The following is a 22602-nucleotide window of genomic DNA, read 5'->3' as shown; positions in this document are numbered from 1 at the left end:
CTGTTTATACTGTATATACAGTAGATATACTCTATTTTTTTCATATTTTTTAGACTTTTAAACAAAAAATCTAACAAAACCTTTAGATCGCTATACAGAAAAATCATGACAAGCTCTGCTGATCATGGTTAAACAATTTTGACTATCTGACTCAGTTTTCAGGCTTTTTTAAGTTTTATTACGTCTCCATCTAATTGCGTTTGTTTTCAGAAATGACAGATGCAGGTGGTGACCATATTGGATCAAATATTACATCAAAACATACATACACATTTTTTCCAACCTCAAAATTATAGTTCCAGTGGTGTTTTTAGCACCCATCAACTTTTTTTTTGTATTGTTTCATTTTTAAAATACAGATATATTTTCATACTGATTTAAATGACTAAATAAAATATTTTGTTCCTTTTGGTATTTTTACAATAACAGTAACCTCCGCCTGGTTCCTGAGCAACAGAAAAGTTTTTATTTTATTTTTTATAAAATGTGTCTAAAACATCCAGATTTACCAATATCAAAATTTATTTATTACAAATCTCAATCACAAAAAGTTATAAAACATCACCAAAAAAAACAGAAAATGTTTGATTTAAAAATATCTGGAGTGTGGACCAGGACTCAGACATTGTCAAGTTTAAAGAGGTCTTTAAATAGGACAAGGCCTATTAGCTTTTTCTTGCAAGCATGATTGACTGCAGCTGGTGGTTTCTCTACAAAAAAAACAACAAAAAAAAAAAAAAAAACATTGTTTGACTCTACTTATTGCATTGACTTGACCGATATTAATTAGTTCCCTCCTCAAAAGAAAATTAATTTGTTAGGATGTTCAGAAACAATCAAGAACCACCAAAGCTCAGAACAATTGGAAACTGCTGGAACACCAGAGTTCACAGTAAAACCATTTTTAGATTACTAAAAGAGCAGGTGTCAATCAAAGCTGTCCACAAAGCAAACTGTGTTCTGAAGGTCAGACAAGACAAAGATTGTGCTATTTGGCCACAACACCAAAAAGCATGTTTGGAGTCAGTGTGAGGCTTGTCAGCCTAAAACCACTGGTTATATATAATGTGTGCTTGGAGTATCGCATAAAGTGAACGGAATAATGTCAGTCGAGGACTACCTCCCAATTTGTCCAACTTCCCTTTAAATGAACAGCTAGACAGTTGAGATGGACACAGCTGGGCATTGGAACAAAACAATGGTCCAAAACACAATTCAGAACTGGTTTCTGAGTTAGGTTTTTGGAACGGTCACCCCAAACAAAGCCCGGGCCGCATTTAAGAACTATAATTAAATACTGGGTCATGTCAAGAAATGAACCAGTTAAACAAGCAGCATGCAGATGTCCTCCATCACTGAACAGTACATGTTTGTAGTTTGGAGTTGAGTGTTTTTCTGGACTGGAATTGAACAGTCAGTGAATGTAAGTAAACCTTAATGTTTCTGATACAAGATATTCAAGTAGGTAGGAATGACACTGTGGAGAAGAACAGAGGCAGTTTATTTTATTATTTTACTTGTCCGAGGCAGTAGAGTGATGGATCCTGGTGAGTGGAGGGAGTTACTTTATCCACCACCAGGTGCAATGGTGGAGCCAGGGGGTGGCCAATGGTGGCCTTGGCCACCACAGATGAATCATCAACCACTCTAACCATTTAGTTTCTAGTTTTTATTTAAGCAATACAAAAACTAGAAAGCATAGTTTCCTCCAATAATTAGGGTGGCCAGTTAACATATACTTAAGTAAACGGTTTGTAAGCTCAATTGTCCAGGTAGATAACAACAAAGGTTAAATCGTCATCTGGACCAGTTTAAGTGAGAAACGTTTTGTCCCCAATCCAGTGGACTTTGTCAGTCTATACAAACGATGTATATACTTCAGTGTTTCTCCTATCATTATCCAAGGAGGGCGCCTCGCCCTGTCAAAAGAACCGAGTGCCCTGTCTACCTTATATGGCGGCAGCCATCTTGGATTTTGACGTGGTGACCTAATTTTCAGTGGTGAACTTTCTCACGTCTAGATGTAGCCACACCAAAATGGAAGTCGGTACCTCACTTATTTTTCATGGTAACATGCTCACAACATGCACAGATGGGAGTTATTTCTCTATCCCCCTCTGCTTTGAGATGGGGGCCAAAAGAAAAGAAGAATTCTGCTAAAACAAGTGGTCAAATATCAGCCAGAATGAAGTCAGAAGCTTGTTGATGGCATTATATTAACATTTGACACGTTCAATCAAAATAGCCTGTTGTGTAGAAGATAGAATCTGATAATATAATCTGCTAGACACGCAGAAGGTCCTAGGTGGGGCAGCTGTGACTCTGTGATTAGATCAGTCGTCCTCCGATGCTAGAGTTGGGGGTTCGATTCCACGAGCAGTCACATGCTGGTGTGTCCCTGGGCTAGACACTGAACCCCTCATTGCCTTCGATGTGTGTCCCATCGGTGTATGAATGTGATCTAAAGTACTGATTAGTCTTTGTATAGATATAGTAGAGTGCTGTATGCATGGATAAATGAGAGCACAGATTGTGTTGTAAAGAGCTTTGAGTATCTTGAGAAGATAGAAAGGTGCTACAGTATATAAGTACAGTCCATTTACCATAATCCAAAGCTCCAGGTCACAGAGTGGAAAACCTAAGGTCAACACTAACAAACAGTTCCCTACCTCCAAAACCCCTGGTTTTACACGTTTTAAACTATTTACAAAACACTGATGGATTTAAGATTCTGGGGGAAAAACGACAGATGAAATCTTAACTAATGTAACAGAAAACTAACTTAATGAAAGAATCTTTAAAAGACAAACCAGCTTCAGGTTTGTTTTCCTGTCAGCTGACATGATCTAGAGCGAACAGAACACAGTACTCACTTAGATCATCTGAGTCCAAACAGCATCAACATCAGCTGTTTTCATGATCACAGTCTCATCGGAGTGTCTTTCAAGTCTATGGATGTAAACAAAACGGCAGAAAAAGAGGAGTTTGGTTTCTGTTTTCTCCACTTGTGGGTCGTCAGACCTCCAGCAGATACCTCCCAACCCAACTTGTTATCTGATGCCATTTGTAGAGTCTGTTAGCTCTTAAACAGACGGGAATCAGCTCAGCGAATCAGACGATAGAAGATCCAGAAACCGAAGACGACCCAGTGGCTGGCCCAGTTCAGTTCAGACCACCTCTGGATGGTATGGATGGCTGTGTAACCCTTGAGACAGGAACAACAAAAACTCTCAGTCTGATACCTGCAGGCTGTCAAAGTCAGCCCACAATCCTGCTGGGACACGTTTAATCTGAAGTGTTACAACTGGTGAAATGAATATTTTCAACATAAACAACAATCACAATGACTCCCCACTTACCAACTGGAAGAGTTTTCACCAAAACCTGGAGCTTATCTGACCTCGAGTATGAGCTTCAGGTTTAACTTTCTATATATTGTCAAAACGAACGTTACAGCAAATTACCTACACTTACCAGGCTGTCCTTTAAACTGGACAATGTTCAAAAAATAAAACAGACTGTTCTGCTTTAAAGCAAACAGCTGATAAATTCAGCAGTTCGGTTTTACGCTGGACTGTGTTTGTCAGCTGGAACAAGCTTCAGAAATAAGATGTTTGGGTTCGCTTATGGTAACAGACCATAAAACCAAAGACAGGGACATCCATTCACACATTCAGGTGAGAAGTTTAAGTCAGTGCCAAAGCTTACCTCTTCAACTTCCTGTTCATCAGCTCCAGGATCAAACATGGAGCCGAGGTAGGTCAAATGGAAGACCACCAGAACACTAAAGAGCAGGTTCAGCAGCTTCACCCAGTAGTTCTGCAGAGCAAAAGAAAACACTGAAAATTATCCCTGACCTTCTAACAGCCATATGAACGCCTGATGAAGTCTGAAACACACTGATGGAATGAAGAGTCAGCAGAAATTAATAACGTATGCTGCTGAAACTGGTTCAGCTGATCTTTAAAGACCTTTTAATGAGGATTTAAATACTGGATGGCCTGTACCTTCTTGTGTTGGTGGGCGCAGTTGGACAGACAGGGTCTGGACAAGATACAGGCACTGAGGATGGATCCAAGTTTTGTTCTCAGAACTGACAACAGGCACACAAAAATAACTTTAATTAATTTTTTTAAATTATTATTAAGACACAAATGAGCTAGTAAATTTAAAAAGGATTCACTGTGTTTCTACAGCAGAGGTGGGTTTAGATGTTTACTGTGACACCTCTGGTCCAAACTTTAACCAACAGAATTCTAAATAAAAATAAATAAAAAATCTGCTCTTAATAAAACAAAGTAATAAACATTATGATGTATTGGGAAGAAGCTGTTTCTTATATGATGGGAAGATAAACCACAACCTAAACGAGCAAAGGTCTGAACAGACCTGGATGTTTACCACAGGGTTCAGACAAGTGCTGCACAAAATGTTAAAACTTTATCTGTGAGCGCGACTGCTTGAACTGCAACAAACCATGGACCAGTATATTTACTGCTATCAAATATTTGGTACACCTCAAAATTCTTCACACTACAGAGAAAAGCTGCACACTTTGGAACCAATTATTCAAATTGTGAAACAGTTTACTTTTCATGTATTTAAATGTTCCATACATGCCGTGATTGCTGAACATGGGCACCAGCAACCCCCGTGACCCAAAATGGAAGAAGTGGGTAAACGACAATGGATGGATGGTTGGATGGTATTAAAAGCAAGACATAAATTCAAATTATGTGTCTTGCCCAGCAACAAGTGTACTGACCAAGCAGATCAAAATTCACCTCCTCCATTCATATCGTAACAATTCAGTGCATCAAACCTCATCACTTCTTAGTGTGAGAGATGTCTTGTATGGGGCACATGTAAAGAAACATGCATTCAACAGTAGGGCAGCAGTGTTTACATACCATGTTCCACATACGTGATGAGTCCCAAGGAGATCAGGACAGCTCCCAGGTGAAAACTCAGACCCTGGAGAAGACCAACAGAAGAAATGCAGTCATCCATCACATAGTTGAAAGTATCTTGATACATGCTCAATAATCCAGGTAGAAAAATCCAAAAAAGTTCAGTCTGGTCCTCTGGACATCCAAAAAACAAAAAAACAAAAAACAAAGCAAAAAAAAATGTAGAAACGTTTCGTCTCTCATCCGAGAGACTTCCTCAGTCTGAGGTGCTGTATTCAACATACATAGTTGAAAGTGTTTTACTGAGATCTAGGACCTGATCAATAGACTACTGACAGCAGCAGCAGTTTTCTAGAAACTACACATGGACCATAGGAAATGCACATGGACCACAGGAACTACACCTGAATCTCTCAAACTATAGAAACTGTTCAAATTACAAATGATCTTCCTCTCGCTGCTGTCTCGTCTTCTGTCCATCCTCATCTTCTTTGCCTGAGTGTAACCTCTGACACGATCTCTCACTCTATCCTCCTAAATACTCACTTCCACCTGCAGTTCTGGTACAACCCACCCACCTTGCCTTGTTCAAATCTTATCTCTCTGGGCGCACTCAGTTCATTCAACTTCAGTCTTTCAGTTCTTGCCCTGTCTCTATTGGTGTTCCCCAAGATTATGTCCTTGGGCCCCTCCTTTTCATCATTTACCTTCCTCTCGACCTCTCCATGGTTATAATTTCCATAAATTTGGTATCAGTGCTCATTGTTACGAGGATGACACCCAACTCTACTCATCTACCATTCCTAATTCTACATGGTTTTACTTGTTCCATGAAGATGCAACATCTACTGGACCTGTCCCCACCCACCTCCGCTCTGATGGAGGAAACATCATATGAGTCAGTAAGTTTAATAATAATGTGAACTGAGTGTTCTGGAAAGAATGACTGCAGGTGGGACTTACGTGCAGCATGGCACTAGCTGTGTATGTGATCAGGATAGCAGGAAATGTTCCCAGCTTCATGGCATTTTTAAACACATCTGTTTAAACACAAAATACAGCTGAATGAAACAAAGTGAATACAGCTTATCTTTCAAAAGGAGTTGGTTCTGCCACTCAGATCATCATCCAACAGTGGTGTTTATCAGTGATCAACATGATGTGCTGAAAAGACTCACAGGTTTTGAGCCAAACAGACATTGGTATGTTCCAGGATGTGACCACCAGAACCATGGAGCGGGGCATCTCCACACTCAGAGGTTTCACCACACTGAGGTCCCTGAACAATCAGTCCGACAGAATGATGATGAGTGATACTCCTTCACATACGTAGGTCAGGCCATCTCACAGCTCTTCAGCTAGTCTGTGTTATATTTACCATCGGATGTTGTCTTTTTCTTCTGTGAAACCCGCTCCAGCCAACATACCAGTACCTTCACTCAGATGACCCACAAAGTAATTACTGAAATGGAACGATGCAGCATTCTGGTAGGCGTTCAACCACCTGCACAGGAGAAACACAACAGTCACTCGTTCGTAATATTTCTTATCATCTCATTCAGTTTATTTATATAGCGACGTCACAACAGAAGTCGTCTCAGGGCACTGAACAAAAACATACACATACATTATAAATTACAGTTAGTAAAGTTATCTATCTAAGGAAAGAAGGAAGCCAGCAGATTGCACTAACTATTCTAAATAACATTGTTTTTAATAAAACACAAAACGCCTCGATTTCTGTTCTGTAACTGAAGACAATTTGCTTCTCATCAGCAAAGCTTTAAGTCAAAACTAGAGTTTAATCTGCACCAGATGCTTAGTCCTGCAGCTTAGAGACTCTAAAACAGGTTTAAAATTTTTTTTTTTATACAAACTACCAATATGTCTGTTGGAATCATATGTGCCTGAAAAGAAATGTCTGGGCTGTTTAACCACTTTAAGGATCAGGTTTGAAACAGAAACACTTTGAAATAAAAACATTTTAGAACTTGTTTGGTGTCCCCTCTATTAGAAACTCTAAAATAAAAACAATTTCATTTTTTAGGTCAACAAGATATCTATAGACCTATCTATAGTATATCTATAGTATGTCATAAAATGAAATACAAAGAACAAGTGGTACAGCAATGTCCCCTGTAGCTGAGGGATTTGAAAAAGTGAATGTTTGTAGTTTTCAAGATGAGTGTTGGGCAGCACTTGTTAGAGCTGCTGCCTCTCAGCGAGCAGGTTGCCCGGGTCCAAATGCCGGTCCGGGGGCCTTTCTGGGTGGAGTTAGCATATTCTCTCCGTGTATGTGTGGGTTTTCTCCAGGTACTCCGGTTTCCTCCCACAGACCAAAAACATGCATGTTAGGCTGATTGGTAACTCTACATTGTCCCTAGGTGTGAGTGAGAGAGTGAACGGTTGTTTGTCTCATTTGTCTCTATGTGGCCCTGTGATGGACTGGAGACCTGTCCAGAGTGTCCCCCACTTCTCACACAGTGATAGCTAGACATGAGCACCAGTGACCCCCACGACCCAAAATGGAAGAAGTGGGTAAAAGATAATGGATGGATGGAATTGAACAAGGATTCTAAGTAAACCTTAATGTTTTTGGTGCAAGATATTCATGTGGGTGGGAGACTCACTGTGTGAGGGAGTTTTGTTTGTCTTTTGTTGTTTGTTCGAGGCAGAGCAGAGTGACGGATCCTAGAGAGTGAAGGGAGCAATTTTTCCCACCACCAGGTGCAATGGTGGAGTCAAGGAGTGGCCAAAAGTAGCCTTGATCACCATAGATTAATCTTCAGCTTTGATAGTGATCTTTCTTATGCCTAGATGTAGCCACACACTAAAATGGAAGTTGGTACCTCACTTATTTTTCAAGTTATGCTCACAGCATATGGAGGGCATTCCCAACCTCCCCTCTACACTTCGTGACAGGGGACATAAAATATACACTCCAAACATAAAAGTTTTACTTCTATTGAATTCACAATGGAAGAACAATTAAAACGGCTTAATCTGAAACCCTGGCTAAGCAAGTGAAGAACTGATCCAACAGAGATTAAGACAGAAGTAGTCCTTACTTTTGGGTATAAAAGTTTCCGTACAGAGGGATGAACAAAGGGAAGAGGTACGGAGCGATGCAGGAGGACACCAGCAGACACATTTGACTTTTAACGAGGCAGAAGAAGGAACTGCGCAGCCACAACCAGGTCTGAAAGAAAAACGCATTTTCAACACTACCACACCAGAAAAATGCCAGAATGTAGCTCGGATTGACACTCACTCACCAGCTTTGGACCATCTACTGCTCTCTTGTAGGTGGAAAAGCTGATCCACGGGCCAAACACCGAAGAACCCACAAAGAAAACATAACCCAGGAATTCAGGTAAGGACGGGAGGCGATCCATTGTTCTTCTGTCCAGGTCAAAGGCCATGGAAATAGCCTTCATGGCCACCACCATCTGAGAGCCTGACACAAAGGTTTCACTGGCATAAATCCAAATGTTCTCATCTTCGTCTGGAAACCTGAACGTTACTCAGGTATTGAACAGGAAAATTTTAAACTCAAGTCTTTGGTCAAACAAAATAAAGTAAGGTAGTTAGTTAATTAGACCATCGTTGTCTTCCCAAGCCAGCTATCAACAATAAATAAATAAACTGTAATAATAACAAATTTAAATAATTTACCAAGGAGATAGAACTCAGATTTCAAAAACAAAACATAAAAAATTTGGAAAATTTGGAATCTAACTCATGTACTTTCATTTTTTATTTGACATTCTGATATTCCGGTGTTATCCCCCTACCCCTCATTTAAAAGAAGGAACCCTGCAACCCCACCATGGCATATAATAATAATAATAATAATAATAATAATAATAATAATAATAATAATAATAATAATAATAATAATAATAATAATAATATAGTAATAAATCATTTTATTTATAGGTGCCTTTCAAAACTCCTAAGGTCACCTTACAGAGATCAAAAATTAAAATAAAACAGTAAACACAATAAAAGTAATAAATTCAACTAAGACTGTGAGCCATTATCACAGGAATCCACGCTGACTCTTGCACACTGTCCACATTGTGCATCACAGGCTTGTGGCATGACGAGGAGTAATTAAAAAGTATATTTGAAGCCCAAAGTCTCAGGAGCTTTCTGTGCTGTGTGTATATATTTACTTTAACACACACATGCACATCACACACATATGCAGTGATCGACATGAACGGTTTCCGTTTATCCGAAACAACATATATTTGTCCCAGAAAACCAGATCTCATCTCGAGGCTGTCCGGTGGACAACCAAGTGAAATAAACATGAATTGAAATTCTCTGTCGCTTAAAAGGATTTCTGTCATCTGTAAAAATGAAATGGGGAAATAAAACAAGTGTCCCAGGGTGTCCTAACCAAGTGCTCAAAGTTTGGTATAAATTAATATTCATAAGAGACAACTGGACTTGTGGTATAAATGTGATGTATAATAATGTTAAAATAGATCATATAAGGCCACTTTTGTATAATGATATCTAGCTAGCTTAAATATGAATAAATACAACTTGGTACTTTAAAAACAAATCAACCTATCCTGAATAGTGTTTCCAGAGACACTATTTTAGATGACTTATCCATCTTTATTCCTGGGGGCTCTCCTGTATAAATGATTATGGTACAACTTCCTGCCAGACACAGGAAGTAGCAGTAAGCATTGGTTAACCACGGTAGCAGATTACACACAACAGTTTATTTGAAAGTAATTTACATTTAGTTTAGCAAATAAAACACTGTTTTTGTTTTGTTTACATTTATTTAACAACCATAAAGTTTATGAAAATAACATTGCAGAGTTCAGGTACCTGTTGTGTTTGTGGATGCACGAACAACCAGACCAAACTAAATCAGTGGCTACAACAGCAGTGCTTTGAACATGGATATAAAACAAAAACGGTGTTCCTGTGAAAAGTGGTATAGCTTCCATCTCCTACCTACAGATGAGGAATTGAGAAGAATGTGGCTGAAAAATCTGAACTTGAAGAGATCACCCAAAATGCTGTATGGAGGAAAACCTGCATCCTACTTTGTGTCTGGACTTCAATAAACCACTGGAGAAGAGATGATCCTCAGAAGGACTGAAAACAGTGTGACGGGAATATTGGGTACGATTTCAAGTGTATGGAGGTCACAGCATTATAGTATTTGTTCGTCTTTGGTATTACAGTTTTCTCTGCAATTAACCCAGGCTCAGTGATGCAGGACTTTAAGACTTTGGCTGGGCTCTATGTCTGATTTAAGGTAAATGCGATTGTTATCGATGGGCATCAGAAGCATCTGTAATGTGGGGGGGACACTATTGTGTGTGCGCACGCGCATGTGTGTATGCGCGTGTGCACGTGCACCAGTGTGCAAAAAATTGTACACTAGTTTAAAAAAAAGCAACATTTCATCTAGATTTCCTTACTTTAATTCCATTTAAAGCATGTTTCTCACCAAGTTTGTGTAAATTCAGCTGTTTTAAAGACATTTGAATTTTAATACACTTCAGATCGGCACTATTTGGGTTTATAGAGAATTAAAAAACATCACCACTAGATTTTTTTACTTGTGTTCAACACTACTCATCTAAAGGAAGTTTCTCACAAAGCTTGAGGACAATAAGGTGCAAGGTTTTCAAGACATTTCAACTTTAATGCACCTGAATACACAGAGTCTCTTACACCTGCAGCGTCTGACACGTCACAGTTACTGCTAAGCTAACATGCCACAGATGTAGCGTTGCACTTCTCTCAAACATCCTCCTATACGTTTATGATCAACCCACCGGTCAACAACTGCCAGCACTAAGCTCGCTAAACTGGCGAGCGATCAACACAGAGGTACCTCCACCTCCCCCATCTGTGCGCGTTTTCTGCAGAGGCAGGAGACACAGAGGAAAAACAGTGCAGGTTGGTGGAGAGTTGGAGGTAACCAGGAAAACCTGGAGTAGATTTTTAGTGGTTAAACCGTTTAAGTATTCTCCTAGTATTCAAGTGGAATGGATTCGTTCACGAAGAAAGAGAAACCGCGCCGAATGACCTAATGTTTTACAGTAAAAGTGGGGTGTCCAAATGAACTTTTTTTTTATGTGGGGGGGGACATGTCCCCTTCACATATAATGGTTGCGACGCCTATGTTGGTATCCCACATGGGTGGTTCAGTCCCTATACAAGCGGTGAAAGAGTTTTGTTCGTATTGCCGGTAGTAAGTCGGACCCCTTCAGGGTGGGAGTTAGACTCCGCCAGAGCTGCCCATTGTCACAGATTCTGTTCATAACTTTTATGGACAGAATTTCTCGGTGCAGCCAGGGGGTGGCCTCAGGATTCCATCTCTGTTCTTTGCAGATGATGTGGTCCTGTTGGTGTCATCATGCCATGATCTTCAGCTCTCACTGGAGCGGTACACAGTAGAGTGTGAATCGGCTGGGATGAGAATCAGCACCTCCAAATCTGAGGCCATGATCCTCAACCGGAAAAGGGTGGATTGCGCTCTTCAGGTTGATGGTGAGGTTCTGCCTCAAGGGGAGGAATTCAAGTATTTTGGGGTTTTGTTCACGTGCGAGGGAAGAATGGAGCATGTGATTGGCAGACGGATTGGTGCAGCATCTGCAGAATTGCAGACTATGTACTGGTCTGTTGTGGTAAAGAGGGAGATGAGCTGTAAGGCAAAGCTCTCTGTTTACCGGTCTGTAGTGTCTACGTTCCTACCCTCACCTATGGTCACTAGCTCTGGTAAGGGCACCTCCCTAGAGAGGTGCTTCAGGCATGTTCGACTGGGAGGAGACCCTGGGGAAGACCCAGGACACGCTGGAGAGACTTTGTCTCTTGGTTGGCCTGGGAACGCCTTGGAGTCATCCCAGAAGAGCTGGAAGAGGTGGCTGGTGAAAGAGATGTCTGGGCCTCAATGCTCAAGCTGCTGCCCCCGTGACCCGACTTCGGAACAATTGAAAGATAATGGATGGATGGATAAACTTCCATAGCCTTTACCTAAATTCTCTTGACATATAAGTCTTTGGTGACTTTCTAAAACACCAAAGTCTACAAACTTCATGTGAATTATGTACTCTTACACTGCTGTGGAGAAATGGAACAAAATTTCGATAATTTTTTTGCATGGTGCACTGCACAATTTTGAATCGCAATAAGGTTTCATACTATTACAATTACAATTATTATTATATTATAAACCAGCACATTTAAATAGACAGCTCAGTTCCCTCTCCCCACTCCCCCACCCCCACCACTCCTACTGAAAGGTAGAATAATTGAATGGGTTACAACAGAAGAAACAAGACTTACCACGTATTTTATGCCAGGTAACTACGTCAATTACATGCAACTCTCTGAAATAAAGAGAACAGAATGCATCAGGGACAACAAAATGTTTTTTTTCACTAAAGTTCCAGTGCTAACCCGGTGCTCCAGTATGTTTTTAAGGGTGCTGAAGACAGCAGGGAAAACGCAGCAGACTTGTGGTGAACTGTAAAACTTTCCTCTATTTATCAAACACGTCGTAATAATACATTTTTATAACTTATCTCTTTCTTCTTGAACACCCTCTTAATAAAATAATGTTCATTATTTCTGCCTCATCATATCATGTATGATATAAATGGTAAATGGACTGCACTTATATAGCGCCTTTCTATCTGATCAAGACACTCAAAGCTCCTTACAACACAATCTGTGTTCTCATTTACACAGCACTCTACTAGATCTCTACAAAGATTAATCGGTGCTTTTTCATTCATTCACTGATGGGACACACATCAGAGGCAATGAGGGGTTCAGTGTCTTGCCCAGGGACACTTCGGCATGTGACTGCTGGTGGAACCGAACCCCCAACTCTTGCATTGGAGGACGCCTGCTCTAACCACTCCGCCATAACCGCCCAAAATAAAGTATCTAATGTTGTGGATCATGGAAAATCTACGCCAACATAAGGTAATAATAATGTCATAACTCTAACATCTAAATTAACCGAATAATAATTCCTAAACAGTAGCTGGGGGGTGAGGGGCGTCACTGAACTAGAGCTGTCATTTCTAACCCGAACCCAGAGCCCGGCCCCGCCCAACCTGGATTCGGACTGGGCCATAATAATGTGCTTAATGTGCGGGCCGGGTCGGTGTCAGGCTTTTTATTGCATCAGGAACGCGTGCGGCCGACAATCCAATTTATGCAAACATGGCTTGCCAAACTGCACCTGCCGCAAGTGGCCATTTGACCGCACGCTGACCAGCCGGTTGAAAGAGGTAAGTTCAGTTAAGCTTCAGATGGACTACTGCCAGATCCATCAGCCCAAATGTACGTTCATTCAGCCGCTGCACTCAGCAGACGCACGTGGCCGACGACCCAAACAGGTGAGATCACAAAATATCTGACATGTCAGAGCAAGATGCAGGCAGAAGCATTTAATGCACTTTTAAGATGGCTCTTCAGCTCTGATCTTCTGCCCCCCTCAGCTGTGCGCATCCGCCATCCATTAATAATAGTCGGTGGTATAAGCAGTCAAAGCTTAATTAAAAATGTTGGGGGGTTCCGGGTTCGAACCTGTAATTACTGTTAATTCGTCGGATCAGGTGGGGTTCGGAGCTGATGGCTATGGGCTGGGTGTTTTCTGCCAGACATCACAATTACTCTTACCCAACGAGAAGAAAGGTGAGGACGACGGCTGACATGAAGAGACCTTTGCTGCTGGAGTTCCTGCTGAGCAGGAGGACGGAGTAACACAAAACACTGAGCAGTAGAATCCATAGCATGTGCAGCTCGAAGAACAGAAAGAGTCCATAGACCCCAACCAGAACCGACACCACGTGTTTCGCAGTCAACCCAATTCCTGGGGACAGCAAACAGAAAAGAACTCAATTAGTTCAAACCAGTAACTCATATATGTTGTCAAATTATAGAATCAGCATTGGGTCCATCAATAATGAACATCTGAATTATGATGACAAGTGGAACCACAAAAACTGCTTTCTGCTCGAATCCTGAGTGAGTTCCAGCTTCCTGAGGTTACAACGTTTATTTCAGTGTGTTCCTCACCGAGTGTGAATGTGAACCTGCAGAGGAGACAGAGCATCAGCAGCATCCAGAGCTGCTGAAGGCTCTGATGAAGAGTGACCAGTCCACAGCTGGAGAACAGCTGCTGCCACAGGAGCAGCCGGCTGCTTAGATCCATCCTGCAGAGAGAGAGACACACGTGCGCATGCACACATGTACAGAGTGAATAAAAAAAAACTCATGATACTTTTGGAGTCAAACTGTATAAAGATGGCTGCCATAGTTAGGCAACCTTAACAAACACAAAAATAGCTTTAATTCAGCTAATATGACAAATATAAAATACTTCTGTTCATTCACCAGTACTTTTTACTTGTTAACCACCTTGTTTGTAAATTAAAAAAAAGTTATTTTTCAAATATTCTTTTGAATTTTAGGTCAGAAGATTTTTGTTGTTGTTGTTTGTTTGTTTGTTTCATACTGGTAGCAATAGATAGAACAGTCAGGATGTCATTCTCATCACAACTTTGTCAGCGTGAGCAGATTTCTTTACTTCTCCAGCAATCGAGTCATTCCCCACACATGTTCAGAGAACCAGAAGACTGAGTAAGAAATGTGTGTAACTTTGGTCTGTTAGCAAAATATCTGACGAAACTCTGGAAGGGCTTTAATGAATCTTTCAGACAGTAATCACTGGGTGCACTGTCACACCTAATGATCAGGACAGCAACCACAGCAGCTGACGTCAGAAACCACAACACTCGTTTCAAGCAGTTTTACAGACGTGGATATAAAACTTTCTGTGGTAATATAGTATCAGGGCCCAAAAATAATTCCGAAGTGACAAATCCAGAGCTTTATGAGATGTTTTGCTAACAGACAGAGTGGCTACACACCAAACAGGTAATGCCAACGTGTTGAGCTCAAAGCACGTGTTGGAGCCTTTGCTCGGCTACTACCACAAGATTCAACAGAACTGAATCATGTGTGGCATCTAGCTGTTGCAGCCATCTTGCATCTTGAACCAGGTTGACTCCAGTTATGTGCATCCAATGTTTGAGCTACATTAAATCCCGTCCAGTGATTCATGAGATATTTTGCTAACACGCGCGGGCACACGGGTAAAAATCTCGCTCGGCCAAGCGAGGTGGTAACAATAAAACTGACATTAAAAAAAGCACTTGGGCTAGAACAACATAGTAAAGTGGTTAAAGTTGATCCAACATGTGGTTTGGAAAGCGGTTCCGTTCAGCAGTGCTCTGTGAATGTCTGCAGAGCTGCAGCTGAACCCAACAGAACCGAAACAGACTCACCCGTCCTGCAGCTGACTCTGCTCTGAAGGGAAAACTTGGAGAACTTCAGCTGCTTTGTGGCGGTTAGTAAACAAACATGGCGGCGCTCTGCTGCCCCCTGCTGGCCGGAGGCTGAACCTGCAGTCTGTCCATCCATACTCATTATTTGACCTGTCTGTGCAGAGTCGCTGCTCTTCTTATCTAGAGTAAAAGTACACTAACCCCTGCAAAGCAGTGAGTGTAGCTGAGATAATCACTGTGCCTCTCCCCAATTCAATCCATCCAGCATCTTTACCCGATTCCTTTTTGGATCATGGGGGGTCACTGGTGCCCATATCCAGCCATCACTGTGCAAGAGGACACCCCACGGATCGAAAGTCCATCACAGGGCTGCACAGATGTGTTGGTTATATTGGCAGTGGGACCACCTCTATAAAAGCAGTAGTTTTGCCAGTTTTCCACTCAGGAACCTTCAAGTGTAAGTTAACGCAACCCGAAAGAGTAACAACATCAACAAAAAACTTAGAGAAGCAACTGCTGCTGCCCATCAATCTGGGAAGGGTCAAAGCTTAAACTATTTGGAGTCCTTCATTCTACAGAGAGAATCGTTTTTCACAAGTGGGAACATTTAACGTTGGAAGACCTTTTCAGGAAAAAATCTGTTATTTTGTCTGTGCTTTTATTTGTTTATTGCGTGAATGTTAATGAAGGATTCACACTAATGTGGTCCATTTTTCTTCAATACATTTTTCGGCGTGATTCTTTTCCCGCAGTTTTCAAGCTATTTCAACAAATCATAAATCTAAACGTTCAGCTCTTTCAGGACAATCTTGCTATGACTTTTGGTATTGGTGCAACTTCAGCTTTTTGAACTATTTAGCCTTTTCTGCCCTTTTTTTATTTTTTTTTTTTTGTCTCATAGAAAATGAATTGAGCTCATTTTACATCCTTCATATATTTGGATCTGTTCACAGCCTTTTATTGCTCCTTTCTTATTTTGTTCTGCTTCAGCTTCTTTCAGCTTTTTCGGGCAAATTTAAAAAAAATTTCATTTACTTTCAGCTAATTTCAGCAGTTTTCAGCCGTTTTATGATCCTTTTAGATTATTTGCTAACTATAACATTTTTGTAAATCTTTTTACTTCTTTCTGCTAATTTCAGCTCATTTTTGCAAGTTTCATCTTTTTCTGCTACTTCAGCTATAGCTGTTTTATGCTAATTTGATCTTTTTCATCTAATTCCATATTTTTTCCACTGATTTCAACATTTTTTTTCATTTGAATTCAGCAAAAATGTGCTCTTTCCCATATGATAATTTAAGTTTCTTTCTTATGTTTTTGCTACTTTTCTGCTGTTTTTGCCAATTTCAGCTCGTTTTTCAGCAAGTTCTTCTGCAATAAACATACACACATTGTATTTCCATGTATTTCCAGTTTCATCTTTAAATCAGGGCACCACGGTGACGCAACTGGTAGAGCTGCTGCCTCTCAGCGAGCAGGTCCCTGGTTCAAATCCCGGTCCGGGGCCTTTCTAGGTGAAGCTTACATGTTCTCTCCGTGCATGCGTGGGTTTTCTCCGGGTACTCCAGTTTCCTCCCACAGACCAAAAACATGCATGTTAGGCTGATTGGTAACTCTAAATTGTCCCTAGGTGTGAGTGAGAGAGTGAATGGTTGTTTGTCTCTATGTGGCCCTGTGATGGACTGGAGACCCGTCCAGGGTGTACCCCGCCCCTCGCACAGTGATTGCTGGACATGGGCACCAGGGTCCCCCGTGACCCAAAATGGAAGAAACAGGTAAAGATAATGGATGGTTCTTTAAATCACTTCTTGGTCTGTTGCCTTCTTACATCCCCTCCTACATGTCTCTGCGTGAGTGCAGCTACAGCGTGCGCTCTCAGGACATTATTACCTGCAGTGTTCCCTCAGTGAGGACTGAACTAGACAAAAGGGCCTTCTCCTACTCCGCTCCTGTTTCCTGGAATATCTTACAAAAAGATCTGAAGCTCTCAACCTTGACCTCTAATTGGCTTCAAACATCTGTTAAGTTCCTGTCAAAAACTAACACAGACATGTTCCTGTTTTTTAGTTTTCTACATCGCTTCACAATCTAGTTGGGGTTTTTTATATACAATTTTCTTTCATTTGTTCTTCTCAATTTGTATGCTTTCTTCTATGATTGTCTACTGTTGTTTTTTGTTTACTGTTGTCATAACTCTTTGCTAAAATCAGGTCTCTCTTGAGCTCAGTGAGATTAACCTGTTCAGATAAAGGTTGAATGAATTAAGTGCATTTTTGCAGGAAATGTAATTCAACTAGTTTATTTTAATAATCAACAAACAGGATTTTTTTCCGACAAAACCTAAAAATCCTTCTTTTTTTCCACTAACGCATAGCTGGGGTCACAATATTAACCATCTCCGTCCTTCTCTCACACACTCACACTTCTCTCCACAGCCATCCTTGTTCACAGTCTTGTGACGTCCCGGATGGACTACTGCAACTCCCTTCTTTATGGCCTCCCCAACAAATCTCTTCAGAAGCTGCAGATGGTCTAGAACTCAGCTGCCCGTGTCATAACTCAAACCTCCTCCTATAATCACATCACCCCTGTCCTGCAGCAGCACATCTCCATCCCCTCTCGCTCTCTCAGATCCTCCTCTTCACTACACCTCCATATACCCTCTGCCCGCCTCTCCACCACGGGGAGCAGGGCCTCACCTGCTCTGCCCCTCATCTCTGGAACTCTCTACCCCCTGATTTATGAAACACCACCTCTCTTTCTCTGTTCAAGACTGCTCTGAAAACACATCTCTTTAGACTCGCTTATCCTTAACCTTGCTTTATGCATTTTATATTATTTATGTATTTTATATTATTTATGTATTTTATTTTTCAATTTAGGGCAGCACGGTGGCGCAACTGGTAGAGCTGCTGCCTCTCAGTGAGCAGGTCCTTGGTTCAAACCCCGGTCCGGGGGCCTTTCTGGGTGGAGTTTGCATGTTCTCTCCGTGCATGCGTGGGTTTTCTCCGGGTGCTCCGGTTTCCTTACACAGACCAAAAACATGCATGTTAGGCTGATTGGTAACTCTAAATTGTCCCTAGGTGTGAGTGAGAGAGTGAATGGTTGTTTGTCTCGTTTGTCTCTATGTGGCCCTGTGATGGACTTGCGACCCATCCAGGGTGTACCCCGCCCCTCGCACAGTGATTGCTGGACATGGGCACCAGCGACCCCCATGACACAAAATGGAATAAACGGGTAAAGATAATGGATGGATGGATTTTTCAATTTATTTCTGTTGATCTTTGCACTGTGCTTGTTGTTGTTTGTTTTTACACAATATTTCTGATATGTTTCTTGCTGTAAAGTGTTTTTGGGTGTTCTGAAAGACGTTTTTTAAATAAAATGATTATTATTATTATTATTATAATTATATTATTATTAATATTATCTTTAAATAAGATTATACAAATTGTGAACTGCTGTTTTACTGGATGACGTGTTCAAATGATTGAAAACGTGAAGGTGATTATTGTTCAGCAGATCAGGTCAGAAAACTCCATTCGATAATCCAACATTTTTCAGACAGGTCATCTGGACATTTTATTTTTTTGTGCTGAAACGTTTCGTCTTCAATCCGGAAGGCTTCATCAGTCAAGGAAACACACAACACAAAACTGATTCTTCCCCCAACAGTTTACTCCAAAGTGGAACAAACCAAATCTGGTTTGTAATCTGTAATAATGTAATCTTGTAATTTGTAAATCTGGTTTGGATCGAAGACGAAACGTTTCAGCACAAAAAATAAAATGTCCAGATGACCTGACTGAAAGGCAGCACGGTGATGCAACTGGTAGAGCTGCTGCCTGTCAGCGAGCAGGTCCTTGGTTCAAACCCTGGTCCAGGGGCCTTTCTGGGTGGAGTTTGCATGTTCTCTCCGTGCATGCGTGGGTTTTCTCCGGGTGCTCCAGTTTCCTCCCACAGACCAAAAACATGCATGTTAGGCTGATTGGTAACTCTAAATTGTCCCTAGGTGTGAATGGTTGTTTGTCTCTATGTGTCTCTGTGATGGACTTGCGACCAGTCCAGGGTGTACCCCGCCCCTCGCACAGTGATTGCTGGACATGGGTACCAGCGACCTCCGTGACCCAAAACTGGAATAAGCGGGTAAAGATAATGGATGGATGGACCTGACGGAAAAATGTTTGATCGTATACCTGGATTATTGAGCATGGACTTTTTTGTCCAATAGATGATCCTTCGTTTAAACACCAGATGGCGTGTTTCACTGCGTCTAAACGGAAGTGGCGCAGGTCAATTTTGTCCCTTCACAGTTTCCGTAGAGCTTGTAGTTTCTCTGGGCGACAGCAGGGGACAGTGCTGCCAGTCTCTGTCCATGGTGCTGAAGTCTTTGCTCTGTCCGAGGTGCTGAAAGGCTCGGCGCGGGGGGGCTCATATCGACACACCGGTTCTGCGTTCTGGTGTTCCGCCGCGGAGGCTCCGACTGGACCGTGCTGTGGCCGTGTCTCCGTCCGCCGAAGATGCAGGAGCGGAGGGGGAGGGGAGGACAGTAAGGTAAGGCTGGATGTGTCGGCACAAAGAGCCGAGTTGTTTCCTGCTCCTCCTGCGGCCTCTTCTCCGAGGGTGGAGGTGGGGGATGGGACTGTCAGGGACATTCCTGTGGGTTTAAATTTAGGTCGAAATGTTCACCGGCTCTCAACATTTCCGCTCGTCATTCCGCTCAGAACCCCTAGTTTTAATAAAAAATAAACCTGCTAAGAAGCCGGACTCTGTCGGCTCCGTGTGGACCGTGTTTAGTTTCAGTCCGGGAGCGATGGAGACTCGGTTCTGCTCAGCAGCCTGGCCTACATTTCTGTTCTCACTGTTAGAACTGTGTGTCCTCAACGAACAGTGCTGTGAGTTACCGGACTGTCAGTGAAGGCAGCACGGCCGTGTTGTTGTTATCAGTGTCGAAGGTTCGGATCATCTGGACTTCTGACTGCAGCTGTGTTGTGTTTTCTTCCAGTTCTTTTGCTCAAGGCCCGACATTTAAATTGTTTGTTTAACTTAAATATACATAACAATTCTACACAAAACACTTCAGATGAGTAAAGTTAAATAAAAATATACTGTAACTGAAACATAAACCTGAAAACTGAAACCTTTGTGTTCATACATATTTTACAAGTATCTCAGATTTTACGTCATGTTTCTAAACATGACGTAAAACCTGAGATGCTTATTTTCTGAACACAACGTCAAAGTGACTTTCAAACTACAAAATACATTACGGCAAAGACTGGTTCATCCCAAATATCCAGTCCACTGGCACAAACAGAGTAATATTGTGTATGTTGTTCAGAGTCAGGAGGGTGATCAGTCTTACATCGGGGAAACTAAACAACCACTGGCCAAAAGGATGGACCATCACAGAAGATCAACATCGTCAGGCCAGGACTCTGTGGTCTACACTCATCTCCAGGCCAGTGGTCACTCTTTCAGAGATGAAGATGTTCACATCCTGGACAGAGAGGAATGTTGGTTTGAGAGAGGAGTAAAGGAGGCCATCTTTGTGAAGAGAACCCGTCCATCATTAAACAGAGCGGAGGCCTCCGTGTCCAAATGTCCCCCTCTTACAATGCTGTTATTGGAAGTATCACTCTGCACTCTGTGAATAGCAAGTGGCCATCAGAGCGCCCTGCCTATTGAACTCACCCCACCCCCCTTGTCGACATCTGCAGGCACTGACATAGCGCTAAGCTAGCGGTGCACAATACATACATGCTAGCTAAAAAGCTTCAGCAGGTGGCGCTCCCTTTCACTCACGCTGAGTCTTTCACACCTGCTTGAAAACTATTGGCAAAAATCATGGAAGATATGAGCGCCCTGCCAAGACAAGTAAACTAAACACTGGAAAGTATTGTCTTGCACAACACTAGGCCAGGCCTCACCCTGAGTCATCAGCTTTCAGAGAGAATATTAGCTGCCTAATATTGTAGTGCTTTCCCCCTTTTACGTACCAGGAACAACCTCTGACTCTTGCTGTCAGTTTACAGCCATTAACAGAGACTTCAACATAAATGTCAAAACACACCTAAATAGGACATTAACAAAAACAAACCATTTCCACACTCAGAAACATCAAATATCCGTGTTTTGGTGTTACTAATGTCTAATTATAATAATTAAGTTAGCAGAGACACGAGTCAAAAGGCTGCATGCCCTCGTGGGAGCATGCTCATTCTCTCTCCTGCTCTGCGGGGAGTTCTGATAAACTGATCATATCAGCGTGTGATCACCTGCGAGCCGGATTAAACAACAACAAACAGATTTATTACTGGGGGATATTGATGATGATGCACAGCAGCTTTGTGGTTAGTTTAAAAAACAGTTAACCACAAATAGGGTGGATTAAGTGAGTTAATTTGACACACATCACAACCACTTTCAACCCAGCTGAGTTTTGCTCCGCCTCTTTTGGTGCTGCTCAAAGCTCACACCTGAGTGGGACGTGGACGCTTCATCTGTGTTTTATGAACCATTTGAGGAACAACTGGTCTGTGCAGCCATTTTATTCTAAATGAGAACTGGATCTTAAAGGACCCCCCTGGAACAGCAACATGTTGGTCATTCAGGGAACATCAGTCAGAAGTTTTATTTTATTTTGAAAAGCGTGAAGATTTGAAAAGTCAGAGATGGCTGACGGGGCACAGTGGCTCAGTTGGTAAAGTCGTTGCCTCTCAGCAAGAAGGTTGCCTGATAGAAATCCAGTCAGGGGCTTTTCTGGATGGAGTTTGCATGTTCTCTCCGTGCATGCGTGGGTTTTCTTCGGGTACTCCGGTTTCCTCCCACAGACCAAAAACATGCATGTTAAACTGATTGGTAACTAAATTGTCCCTAGGTGTGTGTGAGAGAGTGAATAGTTGTTTGTCTTGTTTGTCTTTATGTGTCCCTGTCATGGACTGGAGACCTGTCCAGGGTGTCCCCTGCCTCTCGCAAAGTGACTGCTGGACATGGTCACCAGTGACCCCCATGACCTGAAAAGGAAGAAGCGGGTAAAAGATAATGGATGGACTTTTAATCAAATTAGATTTAAAAAATCTTTGTAAAAGCAAAACATCTACCAATCTTAACATTCACATTACCAGACACTGCCTGTTTCCATCACAGCACCCTGAACTGGTTCTTATCAGCCACATTACTGAACAGAACACAGTTTGAAACGTGATCTTTCTTAATAATAACAGGGTTCTGTTCTGGTTTGTTCTGTAGAGGCGGACCAGAACCAACACACAAGAGGACAAGCCTCACAGATAAAGTATCTATCTATCTATCTATCTATCTATCTATCTATCTATCTATCTATCTA

At 41.8% G+C, this 22602-nt stretch overlaps 2 protein-coding genes across 2 annotated transcripts in view; one reads left to right on the top strand and one right to left on the bottom strand.

Moving 5' to 3' along the window:
• Positions 1 to 3096: 3096 nt before the first annotated feature.
• LOC119416866 (protein-serine O-palmitoleoyltransferase porcupine-like) lies at positions 3097 to 14122 on the bottom strand. Its single transcript, XM_037684056.1, has 12 exons — positions 13986 to 14122; positions 13587 to 13779; positions 12240 to 12283; positions 8186 to 8367; positions 7979 to 8109; positions 6289 to 6414; positions 6089 to 6189; positions 5874 to 5950; positions 4911 to 4974; positions 4008 to 4093; positions 3709 to 3819; positions 3097 to 3205 (listed from the first exon to the last, which is right to left on the bottom strand). Exons 1-12 carry the CDS (start codon positions 14119 to 14121, stop codon positions 3104 to 3106), a joined length of 1353 nt encoding a protein of 450 aa, XP_037539984.1. The 5' UTR covers position 14122; the 3' UTR covers positions 3097 to 3103.
• A 5478-nt stretch (positions 14123 to 19600) lies between these two features.
• The window catches only part of LOC119417566 (myelin transcription factor 1), a gene marked incomplete in the record, with an annotated part of 40709 nt that continues 37707 nt past the window's right edge, over positions 19601 to 22602 (top strand). Inside the window, 2 exon segments of the mRNA XM_037684803.1 lie at positions 19601 to 19808; positions 22506 to 22551.

Source organism: Nematolebias whitei, chromosome 11 (genome assembly GCF_014905685.2).
Source record: "Nematolebias whitei isolate Nwh7 chromosome 11, NemWhi1, whole genome shotgun sequence".
NCBI lineage: Eukaryota > Metazoa > Chordata > Actinopteri > Cyprinodontiformes > Rivulidae > Nematolebias > Nematolebias whitei.
Note: the sequence above shows the minus strand (reverse complement) of the source record. Positions and strands in the feature narration are given on the sequence as shown.